This window comes from Oncorhynchus tshawytscha, linkage group LG01, assembly GCF_018296145.1.
Source record: "Oncorhynchus tshawytscha isolate Ot180627B linkage group LG01, Otsh_v2.0, whole genome shotgun sequence".
Taxonomy (NCBI): domain Eukaryota; kingdom Metazoa; phylum Chordata; class Actinopteri; order Salmoniformes; family Salmonidae; genus Oncorhynchus; species Oncorhynchus tshawytscha.
In genome coordinates, this window is record NC_056429.1 from 88,760,897 (window position 1) to 88,773,591 (window position 12,695).

General features: G+C 49.9%; 1 protein-coding gene across 1 annotated transcript in view; it reads right to left on the reverse strand.

Moving 5' to 3' along the window:
- The window catches only part of LOC112261396 (protein TANC2-like), a 176,845-nt gene continuing 164,150 nt past the window's right edge, over window positions 1-12,695 (reverse strand). The window contains exons 22-26 of the mRNA XM_042327127.1: window positions 11,651-11,783; window positions 8,340-8,431; window positions 3,200-3,346; window positions 2,643-2,743; window positions 1-2,391 (exon numbers count right to left, since the gene is read on the reverse strand). Of these exons, the coding sequence (XP_042183061.1) occupies window positions 24-2,391; window positions 2,643-2,743; window positions 3,200-3,346; window positions 8,340-8,431; window positions 11,651-11,783 (2,841 nt within the window). The 3' untranslated portion in view covers window positions 1-23. The remainder of the gene's footprint in view (window positions 2,392-2,642; window positions 2,744-3,199; window positions 3,347-8,339; window positions 8,432-11,650; window positions 11,784-12,695) is intronic.

A 12,695-nucleotide genomic window follows, 5' to 3' on the forward strand; every position in this document is an offset into this window, starting at 1 on the left:
CAGTCCTGCCGTGGACGGTACATTCACACATTCGACTCCACGAAAGGTCTCTTTGGTTTGATGGGGGAGGTGGGGCCCTGCCTAGAGTCACGGGACATATCACGGGAGAGCTGTCGGTACATGTTGTCCTGGTAGGCCTGAGCTACGGGCAGAGTCCTGGCCACCTTCACGTCTGGATAGGTGGGCACCTGGCTCACCCTCTCCAGCATGTCCCCTCCTCCACCCCTGGAGGCGCCGTTGGCCAGCTTGCCCAGGGAGGACTGCTGCTGCTGGGGGTAGTAGTCCTCCTCCAGGAGTTGTCCGTTCTGGGCGTTGTTAGTCTTGTTGTAGTATGCGAAGTTCCCCAGCGAGGTGGGGGGGCTGTAGGACGAGCCCTGCTGGACCAGTTGGCTGGGCGATGTGGGGCTGATGCCAGAGTCCATGGAGGTCATAGCCCAGGGCCGCTGGGACGAGGGCTGCTGCAGGTATTGAGTCTGGTGAGTCCGTGCCGTCTTGTCTATGACGCCCATGAAGGGCGTGGTCCGTGAGCGGGTGCTCTCACCCTGGTACAGCCCCCCACCGCCCCCCTGGGAGGGCGAGTTTGGGGAGAGGTCGTCGTTACAGGAACGCTCGTACCCCTCATAGCCTTCGTAGCCCTCGTAAGCCACCTGCAGCGGGATCTCCATCCCCTGGATGGAGGAGGAAGGCCTGAAGCCTTGGGCTAAATTACAGCTAGAGCCCCCTGTGGGGATGTTGTTGCTGGAAGGAGAAAAGCGGAGGCCCACGCTCTGGGAGTGAATGAGGGGCCGGGGAGTGGAAATGAGCGGTTTGATCTCCGTGGTAGTGGCACTGACGGGCCGCCTCACCATTTGGCCGATCTCTGGTGATCCGAGCTGGCACTGGGGCATGACACTGTTTTGACGCTCCAGCTCGTGCTTGGTACCAGGGTAGTAGGCGGCTGACTGGCTGCGGCTAATCTGGGGGGTCTGGCTATAGCGGACAGCCCCCTGGAGCTGGCCCCCTTGTCCTCCCCCACTGCTGGCACGGTAGGCAGAGGAGGGGCGCTGGGGTAGCTCGTCCTTCATCAGGCCCTCTATGACCCCTCCTCGGCCACCGTGCTGACAGAGGGCCCCAGCTGAGAGGCTGGACTGGGGCATGGAGCGACCATCCAGGGAGGGCTGGTACATCAACCGGCTCTGGCTCTCCATCGGCATGTCCATGGAGGCCCCCTGGTAACGCATGGGGTGGCCCATCTGGCCGTATGTGTTACTGGGCTGGTTGGTGCGAACAATCTGGGCCATGGAGGGCTGGAGGCGCAGGCCCTGGGCCTGGTGGTGCTGTTGAGCCTGGTGATGCAGGGAGTCCTGGTGGTGTTGGGAGGCCTGGTGGTGTAGTTGGGCCTGGTGGTGTAGTTGGGAGACCTGGTGGTTCAGTTGGGCTTGGTGGTGCTGGTGGGTCTGGAGGGTGTCGTGGTGCAGAGAGGCCTGGTGGTGCAGGGTGGCCTGGTGGTGCAGGGAGGCCTGGTGGTGCAGGGAAGGCTGTGAACTCTGCTGGAAGGACCTCTGGCTGCTCATCTTTGAAAGAGTAGGCTGCTCCTGCTGGTAGCGCACCGGAGACCCTGACTGGGACCTGTACAGACACACACTCTCCACCGGGGGACTGGCTCTGTACTGGCTCTGTACCCCACCCCGACGCAGAGGGGATAGTGGGGGGCTCTGGTATCCGTGGTCCATCCCTTGTCCCCCTCCTCCATTGGGCGGGGGGCTGAAGCGGTAGGTGGTCTGGTGCACCGGGGAGGTCTGAGGAGGGCTGTGTTGGTAGTGGGAGTTGTGGTGCGTGGGGGAGAGAGAGGGGGGCGACGGCAGCTGGTAGTTCTGGATGCCGGGGGAGGACATGGAGGTTGGGCTGGGGTGGTCGTAGACGTAAGCCTGGCCCATGGGGGAGCCCCGTGACAGGTAGGCCTGGTCCTGGTGATAGGGGTGCTGGTGGATGGTCGGAGAAAGAGGGGGGCTCTGGATGATAGGCAGGCTGGAGGGGTTGGAGCAGAGTTCCCTCTCGAGGGCCAGACCCATAGAACCCATACTCCCCATAGACATGGCCTCCTGCTCCAGATAGTCCTCGTCCTCAAACAGATCCTGAACCGGCTCCATGTCCTCCAGCCGAGGCTCCGGGGGAGGGGGGAGCTCCAGGGGGAGTGGGAGGGAGGACAGGGACATCTCCTCCTCCTCCCCCTCGTCTGGGGGAGGTGAGGGGGGAGGAGATGGGGGAGGCTCCAGCTTCTGTGCGTCCTCCTCCTCCTGGGTGAGCTGTCGACACTCCTCCTCTACCCGCTGCAGGAGGCGCTGGATCTCAGGGTGGTTGGGGCTCTGCTTCATTGCTTCATTCAGGTCCTCCAAGGCCTCAGGGAACTGCCTGCGGAGGCAGGCAGGAGTGGGAAAATGCAACAGGGTTGGAACTGAGGTAAGGTTTGAATTCTTACATTGAGTGTTTTTAAAATTATTTTATAAAACACTGCTGTGAAAATGTATAAACTAAGGAAAAAACAATTGGTTCCAAAAAAGGAGGAAAATCTTATGATGAGAGACTGAAAAATATGAGATCAGAGCAGAACATGTCAACTATTCTACAGTGGAAGGGAAGCAGGGATGTAAATAGAAGGTTACCTGCTACTACGCTTGGCGCGGGCTCTGGCATAGTACGCTTCGTATGATTTTGGTTTCAATTCAAGTGCCTTTGTAGCAAACTCCTCAGCCATCCCAAAGTCCTGAATGTAATAACAAGTGATCCATGAGTCAGATACTGAGGACAATAGAGGTACTATCCAGTACAGTTACATCCATGAGTCAGATACTGAGGACAATAGAGGTACTATCCAGTACAGTTACATCCATGAGTCAGATACTGAGGACAATAGAGGTACTATCCAGTACAGTTACATCCATGAGTCAGATACTGAGGACAATAGAGGTACTATCCAGTACAGTTACATCCATGAGTCAGATACTGAGGACAATAGAGGTACTATCCAGTACTGTTACTATTAGTAACTACTATGTATTACTCTGGAATGCATGTATTGATAATATACTATACATGGTTGTGTCTCAAATGGCACCCTATTCCATATATAGTGTACCTGGGCCCAGGTCAAAAGTAGTGCACTATATAGGGAATAGGTTGCCATTTGGGATGGATCCATGGTCAGAGCCCACCAACTCACGTTCAGTTTCCTCCGACATCGGGACAGATTGAGTAAGATGGACACTTTCTGCTCCCTGAAAGTCTTGAGGTCCTCACTGAAGCCTTCACGGGGGAACTTTTTGAGGGCGTACTGATAGCGCTGTGCTGCCTCCTTTACTTTCCCTTTCTGTTGAATAGACCGACACACACAACATGTTATTCATACAAGACAGACAACATATAGCTCTTATTGACCATTCAAACAAATCTGTAAACTCTTGAGGATAAAAAAATCTGTCAAAAGTGTAGACAAAAGCATTGCAAATAGTTTGATTAGATCACATGTTCTTTCTTGGATGTGTATACTGTTGTCAGGCCCTGACTGTAACGGCATTCTTCCTCCTCTTCTGAGGAGGAGAAGCGAGAAGGATCGGAGGACCAATGCGCAGCGTGGTAAGTGTCCATAATGTTTATTTACAGACATAAACTGAACACTACAAAACAATACACGTGAAACGAATGAAACCGAAACAGTACCGTGTGGCAACAAACACTCACACGGAAAAAAACACCCACCACTCAAAAGTTAAACCCAGGCTACCTAAGTCTGATTCTCAATCAGACAACTAATGACACCTGCCTCTGATTGAGAACCATACGAGGCTGAACTCAAAACCCCAACATAGAAAAACTCACATTGACTGCCCACCCCAACTCACGCCATGACCATACTAAATAAAGACAAAACAAAGGAAATAAAGGTCAGAACGTGACACTGACCTTAGAGGTTCTGATTATTCTCTATGTTTGGTTAGGTCAGGGTGTGACTCGGGTGGGAAATTCTATGTTTTCTGTTTTTTTGTTTTTGGCTGAGTGTGGTTCCCAATCAGAGGCAGCTGTCTATCGTTGTCTCTGATTGGGGATCATACTTAGGCAGCCCTTTCCCCACCATTAGGTTGTGGGATGTTGTTTTCTTTTTAGTTACGGTTGCCTGACAGAACTGTGCGTTTTCGTTTTCGATTTTGTTATTTTGTTTGAGTGTTTTTTGAATTAAAATCATTAACATTTACCACGCTGCGCCTTGGTCTACTCTTTCTACCACCAACGAGAGCCATTACAACTGTATATACAATACCTGTCAAAAGTTTGGTCACACCTACTCATTTAAAGGTTTTTCTTTATTTTTACTATTTTCTATATTGTAGAATAATAGTGAAGACACCAAAACTATGAAATAACACATATGAAATCATGTCAACTCAGCAAAAAAAGAAACGTCCTCTCACTGTCAAATATGTTTATTTTCATCAAACTTAACGTGTACATATTTGTATGAACATAACAAGATTCAACAACTGAGACATAAAGAAAACAAGTTCCACAGCCATGTGACTAACAGAAATGTAATAATGTGTCCTTGAACAAAGGGGGGTCAAAATCAAAAGTAACAGTCAGTATCTGGTGTGGCCACCAACTGCATTAAGGACTACAGTGCATCTCCTCCTCATGGCCTGCACCAGATTTGCCAGTTCTTGCTGTGAAATGTTACCCCACTCTTCCACCAAGGCACCTACACGTTCCCAGACTTTTCTAGGGGGAAATGGCCCAAGTCCTCACCCTCCGATCCAACAGGTTCCAGACGTGCTCAATGGGATTGAGATCCGTGCTCTTCGCTGGCCAGGGCAGAACACTGACATTCCTGTCTTGCAGGAAATCACACACAGAATGAGCAGTATGGCTGGTGGCATTGTCATGCTGGAGGGTCATGTCAGGATGAGCCTGCAGGAAGGGTACCACATGAGGCAGGAGGATGTCTTCCCTGTAACGCACAGCGTTGAGATTGCCTGCAATGACAACAAGCTCAGTTCGATGATGCTGTGACACACCGCCCCAGAACCTGACGGACGCTCTACCTCCAAATCGATCCCGCTCCAGAGTACAGGTCTCGGTGTAATGCTCATTGCTTTGACGATAAACGCAAATCCGACCATCACCCCTGGTGAGACAGGGGTGTCAGTGAAGAGCACTTTTTGCCAGTCCTGTCTGGTCCAGCAACGGTGGGTTTGTGCCCATATGTGACTATGTTGCCGGTGATGTCTGGTGAGAACCTGATTTACAACAGGCCTACAAGCCCTCAGTCCAGCCTCTCTCAGCCTATTGCAGACAGTCTGAGCACTGATGGAGGGATTGTGCGCTCATGGTGTAACTCGGGCAGTTTTTGTTGCCATCCTGTACCTGTCCCACAGGTGTGATGTTCGGATGTACCGATCCTGTGCAGGTGTTGTTACACGTGGTCTGCCACTGCGAGGACGATGAGCTGTCCGTCCTGTCTCCCTGTAGCGCTGTCTTAGGCATCTCACATTACGGACATTGCAATGTATTGCCCTGGCCACATCTGCAGTCCTCATGCCTCCTTGCAGCATGCCTAAGACACATTCACACAGATGAGCAGGGACCCTGGGCATCTTTCTTTTGGTGTTTTTCAGAGTCAGTAGAAAGGCCTCTTTATTGTCGTAAGTTATTATAACTGTGACCTTAACCGTCTGTAATCTGTTAGTGTCTTAACGACCGTTCCACAGGTACATGTTCATTAATTGTTTATATGGTTCATTGAACAAGCATGGGAAACAGTGTTTAAACCCTTTACAATTAAGATCTGTGAAGTTATTTGGATTTTTACAAATTATCTTTGAAAGACAGGGTCCTGAAAAAGGGACATTTCTTTTTTTGCTGAGTTTAGTAACCAACATTTTTTTATTTTATATTCTTCAAAGTAGCCACCCTTGATGACAAACTCTGGGTAATTCTCTCAACCAGCTTCAAGAGGAATTATTTTTCAACAGTTTTGAAGGAGTTCCCACATATGCTTAGCACTTGTTCTCTGCTTTTTTGGCAGAAATACGTTCTTGAACATGTGAACTTTCATGTGCCTTAATAACAAACTTGTATGTCATCTGTTAAATTACAAGCCTTGTTAGTTATGCCACAGAAAAAGCCAGCAACTCTCCCACTACCTATGATTGGCTGGAGTGGGCTGGACATGCCGAGAGAGGTGTCTTCTGACTGGTCTGCCATAGAAGGCTTCTGTCTATTTGAGCTCGTCTTTCTGTGTTGGTAATCCTATCAAACACGTTTGTGTAGTTGAGCTGCATAAGTGTTGCTCTCCACTTTCTGGAGGATCAAGTTTTGAAATCAGTGGAATTAGAGTATGATAGCTAAAGAGATGGAGAAAACCTCTGTTTCCGGATTACATCTTCAAACTAAGGGCAACCATGGCATGGCATTCCTGACAGGGAGACACGTCCATCATGCATGATGATGTATACAGGTAAGATGGTCTAGCGTGAGCTAGCTACATTTTCAGATATTACACATTTACTAATTTTGACAGTAAGTGGTTTAATTTCAAGCTAAAGTGTACTCTTAGCTAGCTAGCTAACATTATCTGGCTGGCTCCCGAGCTGATGTTATTATTAGTTTCCCAGAGCCGTGTGCTGTTCTAGTTAGAGCCTAATGTTAGCTAGTTAACACTGAACATGGTTGGTTAGCTCCCAGCACTGTGATATTGTTGGCATTGTTCATTGTTGTTTAACTAGCTAACAATAGCTGGCTGGCCCGTTATCTAACGTTACGTGACGTGCGTGAACTTACACTTTGTTTACCTAGCTATCTACATTGTTTTCCTTAGCTTGCTAGCTATATGTCTTAAGTTAAAGTGTACTGTTAGCTAGCTAGCTAACGTTAGCTGTCTGGCTCCCTAACTGACGTTATTATTTGTTTCCCAGAGCCGTTTGCTGTTCTAGTTAGAGCCTAATGTTAGCTAGCTAACATTGAACATGGTTGGTTAGCTCCCAGCACAGTGGCATTGTTGGAACTGTCCATTGTTGTTTAACTAGCTAACGTTAGCTGCTGGCTCGTTAGCAAACGTTATGTGACGTGTGTACAACAACCGTTGAATATGGCCAGTGTCAGTCTGCAAAAAAGCATAATGAAATTGTTGCCAGCAGGGCTGGTTAGGCTGTTTTCATGTTATCCAGAGGTAAACAGTTAATCGGCCAGAGCGTCAAGTGTGCATTCCGAGAGCGAAACGAGATGGGTGGGGCTAAAGCTTAAGAAGATGTGAACGATGCTGAATGGGTGTAGACAAAGAACAGCTCTTCACTTAGATAGCAAAACATTCAAAGGCGATTTTCTCAAAAGTGAGTTTACAAGTTGATCAACTTTCAAAGCGGAATTACTTCCCCATTGTTCCTCAAATGCAGTGTATGATATACCATTTTGTATCTCTGAGTCTACTTTTATCCAATGTAAAAAACACCATTTAAAATTTTGCTACATAAGACCGGATCCAGGTGGCGAGTCACAAATAGCCCTTACACAGCCTGGAGGTGTGTTTTGGGTCATTGTCCTGTTGAAAAACAAATGATAGTCCCACTAAGCGCAAACCAGATGGGATGGTGTATCGCTGTAGAATGCTGTGGTAGCCATGCTGGTTAAATGTGCCTTGAATTCTAAATAAATCACAGACAGCATCACCAGCAAAGCACCCCCACACCATCACACCTCCTCCTCCATGCTTCACGGTAGGAACCACACATGCGGAGACCATCCATTCACCAACTCTGCATCTCACAAAGACACAGCGGTTGAAACAAAAAATCTACAATTTTGACTCCTCAGACCAAAGGACAAATTTCTACAGGTCTAATGTCCTTCTGTATACCACCCCTACCTTGTCACAACACAACTGATTGGCTCAAATGCATTAAGAAGGAAAGAAATTCCACAAAATAACTTATAACAAGGCACTCCTGTTAATTAAAATGCATTCCATGTGACTACCTCATGAAGCTGGTTGAGAGAATACTAAGAGTGTGCAGAGCTGTCATCAAGGCAAAGGTTGGCTACTTTGAAGAATTTCAAATATAACATATATTTTGATTTGTTTAACACTTAATTTGTTACTACATGATTCCATATGTGTTATTTAATAATGTTGCTGTCTTCACTATTATTCTACAATGTAGAAAATAGTACAAATAAAGAAAAATCCTTGAATGAGTAGGAGTGTCCAAAATTTTGACTGGTACTGTATATATTTTCTTTCTTATATGTATGAATATTTTCCAACAACAGGTGACAGTCCTTCCTCAGATTAGGGTAGGGCCTCCTGATCTCACCTTATAGAAGCTGTCTCCCTCCTCAATCAGCTTACTCAGTAGGATGATCATGATGTCTGGTTTGGAGGTAGCCATGGCCCATGTGGCTGGACCTGAAGAACACAGGATAAGAAAGCAGGGAACGATAAAAACATGTTGTTTAGGAGTCACAGTAAACACGTAACAATAACAAGTGACAACAACAACAAACAAAGTGGCAGGAATGACAGAGATAGACAGACGTCTGTCCACTGCAGAGACAATTACGCTATTCTCTCTCTAACATCTATTGATCCTGTTATTAAAGGATCTGTGCACAAATAAAGGATCTGTTGGGACAAAAGCCCAGCCTTATCAATCAATAGCCACAAGCCAGGGTAGAAATATGAAATAACAAAACGCAAAATTATGCAGCTGGTAAAGGCTGAGTCACTCCCGATCTAACTAATTACCTTATGTCAGGTGGTGTCACTCCTATGCGACGCTCATCCCTCAACTGACAGTCAGCACAGGCGGATTCATCCCAGAAAATATTATTCTAACTAGGATAACTTATCATACAGTATCTCTCTGCAATAGCAACACTTGAAACACATTTACACATTGATTGGAGAGGACAAGGTGGGTGGCCTTCTTGCATGAGGACAAGGTGGGTGGCCTTCTTGCATGAGGACAAGGTGCATGAGGACAAGGTGGGTGGCCTTCTTGCATGAGGACAAGGTGGGTGGGGCTCCTGCATTAGGACAAGGTACGTGGCCTTCTTGCATGAGGACAAGGTGCATGGCCTTCTTGCATGAGGACAAGGTGGGTGGGCTTCTTGCATGAGGACAAGGTGGGTGGGCTTCTTGCATGAGGACAAGGTGGGTGGGCTTCTTGCATGAGGACAAGGTGCATGGCCTTCTTGCATGAGGACAAGGTGCATGGCCTTCTTGCATGAGGACAAGGTGCATGGCCTTCTCGCATGAGGACAAGGTGGGTGTCCTTCTTGCATGAGGTCAAGGTGCATGGCCTTCTTGCATGAGGTCAAGGTGGGTGGCCTTCTTGCATGAGGATACGGTGCATGGCCTTCTTGCATGAGGTCAAGGTGGGTGGCCTTCTTGCATGAGGTCAAGGTGCATGGCCTTCTTGCATGAGGACAAGGTGCATGAGGACAAGGTGGGTGGCCTTCTTGCATGAGGACAAGGTGGGTGGCTTCCTTGAATGAGGACAAGGTGGGAGGGATTCCTGCATGAGGACCAGGTGGGTAGCCTTCTTGCATGAGGACAAGGTGGGTGGGGCTCCTGCATGAGGACAAGGTTGGTGGCCTTCTTGCATGAGGACAAGGTGCGTGGCCTTCTTGCATGAGGTCAAGGTGCATGGCCTTCTTTCATGAGGACAAGGTGCATGGCCTTCTTGCATGAGGTCAAGGTGCATGGCCTTCTTGCATGAGGACAAGATGGGTGGGGCTCCTGCATGAGGACAAGGTGCATGGCCTTCTTGCATGAGGTCAAGGTGCATGGCCTTCTTGCATGAGGACAAGGTGGGTGGGGCTCCTGCATGAGGACAAGGTTGGTGGCCATCTTGCATGAGGACAAGGTGTGTGGCATTCTTGCATGAGGACAAGATGGGTGGCCTTCTTGCATGAGGACAAGATGGGTGGCCTTCTTGCATGAGGACAAGATGGGTGTCCTTCTTGCATGAGAACAAGGTGGGTGGGCTTCTTGAATGAGGACAAGGTGGATGAGGACAAGATGGGTGGCCTTCTTGCATGAGGACAATGTGGGTGGGCTTCTTGCATAAGGACAAGGTGGGTGGGCTTTTTGAATGAGGACAAGGTGGATGAGGACAAGATGGGTGGCCTTCTTGCATGAGGACAAGGTGTGTGGCATTCTTGCATGAGGACAAGATGGGTGGCCTTCTTGCATGAGGACAAGGAGGGTGGGCTTATTTCATGAGGACAAGGTGGCTAGGATTCCTGCATGAGCTTAAGGTTGGTGGCCTTCTTGCATGAGGACAAGGTGCATGAGGACAAGATGGGGGCCATCTTGCATGAGGAGAAAGTGGGTGGGCTTCTTGCATGAGGAAAAGGTGCATGGCATTCTTGAGTGAAACAAGGTGGGTGGGCTTCCTGCATGAGGACAAGGCGGGTGGGCTTTTTGAATGAGGACAAGGTGGATGAGGACAAGATGGGTGGCCTTCTTGCATGAGGACAAGATGGGTGGGCTTCTTGCATAAGGACAAGGTGGGTGGGATTCCTGCATGAGGACAAGGCGGGTGGGCTTTTTGAATGAGGACAAGGTGGATGAGGACAAGATGGGTGGCCTTCTTGCAAGAGGACAAGGTGGGTGGGCTTCTTGCATGAGGACAAGGTGGGTGGCTTTCTTGCATGAGGACAAGGTGGGTGGCCTTCTTGCATGAGGACAAGATGGGTGGCCTTCTTGCATGAGGACAAGATGGGTGGCCTTCTTGCATGAGAACAAGGTGGGTGGGCTTCTTGCATGAGGACAAGGTGGGTGGGCTTCTTGCATGAGGACAAGGTGGGTGGCCTTCTTGCATGAGGACAAGGTGGGTGGCCTTCTTGCGTGTGGACAAGGTGGGTGGCCTTCTTGAATGAGGACAACACTGAAACATCTACAGACCTGAGGAAGGACTAGCCAGAGAGAACAGAGACATACTACAGGAGGACACAGTAGAACAACACAGAAACATCTACAGATCTGAGGAAGGACTAGCCAGAGAGAACAGAAAATACTACAGGAGGACACAGTAGAACCACACAAAAACATCTACAGATCTGAGGAAGGACTGGCCAGAGAGAACAGAGACATACTACAGGAGGACACAGTAGAACAACACAGAAACATCTACAGATCTGAGGAAGGACTAGCCAGAGAGAACAGAGACATACTACAGGAGGACACAGTAGAACAACACAGAAACATCTACAGATCTGAGGAAGGACTAGCCAGAGAGAACAGAGAAGACAAGCAGTATGGTGCACCAGGAGCAGCAGGGGGAACATACAAAACAGTGGGGTTCAGCTGTTCGCTCAGCTCCAAAGAGACAGTAACAAGTTGCATCCCAAATGGCCCTGTGTTCTGTATTTAGTCCACTATTTCTGGTCAATAGTAGTGCACTATATAAGAAATTAGGTTGCCATTTATGATGCAGCTTCTGTATTGCTGTGTTTCCTACTCCAGCATGGATAGTCTTTGAATTGTGTCAAATCCTGGCTGCATCTAGAAGGGCACCCTTTACCCCACAGTGCACTAGTTTTCACCAGGGCCCATTTTGGACAGCCCCTGTCCAAAATCTATTGGCTTCCTGTCTAACACTAAGTCCATTCTCAATACCTATCTTGGCTCCCTTCTTGAGCAGGGTAACCACCACGGACGTGTTCCTGCAGCCCACGGCCCGGTCCAGAGGACACATCCCACTGTAGTCCACATGCTCTATCATCACCCCCTGGTCCACTAAGAACTGGACCTGCGAGGACAGACAGCAGACGGGGGGTGGGGGGAGAACAGGGGGAGGGAGAACAGGAGGGAGGGTGAACGGGTGGAGGACCGAGGACAGTACGGAGGATGTGAGAATGAGGGGAGGGAGAATGGAGGGAGAAGGGGGAGGAGGGAGAGCAGGGGACGAGGTAGAACGGGTAGAGGACGGAGGACAGTAGGGAGGAATGAGAATGGGGGAAGGAAAACAGGGGGAGGAGGGAGAACAGGGGGCAAGAGAACAGGTGGAGAATGGAGGACAGTGGGGATGAGGGAGAACGGGGGAGGACAGGGGGGGGAGAACAGGGAGAGGATGGGGAGGAGAGAGAACAGGGATGAGGGAGGACAGGGGTGAGAAGTGAGGACGGGGGCAGGAGGGAGGACAGTGGGAAGGAGAGTGAATGGGGAGAAGAGGGAGGACAGTGGAGGAGGGAGGACAGTGGGGAGGAGGTAGGACAGGGGCGAGGACAGTGGGGAGGAGGGAGGACAGTGGGGAGGAGGGAGGACAGTGGGGAGGAGGGAGGACAGTGGGTAAGGAGCGAGGACAGTGGGGAGGAGGGAGGACAGTGGGGAGGAGGGAGGACAGTGGGTAAGGAGCGAGGACAGTGGGGAGGAGGTAGGACAGGGGCGAGGACAGTGGGTAAGGAGCGAGGACAGTGGGGAGGAGGTAGGACAGGGGCGTGGACAGTGGGTAAGAAGCGAGGACAGTGGGGAGGACAGTGGGGAGGAGGGAGGACAGGGGCGTGGACAGTGGGTAAGGAGCGAGGACAGTGGGGAGGAGGTAGGACAGTGGGTAAGGAGCGAGGACAGTGGGGAGGAGGTAGGACAGGGGCGCGGACAGTGGGGAGGAGGGAGGACAGAGGGGAGGAGGCAGGACAGTGGGGAGGAGGGAGGACAGTGGGGA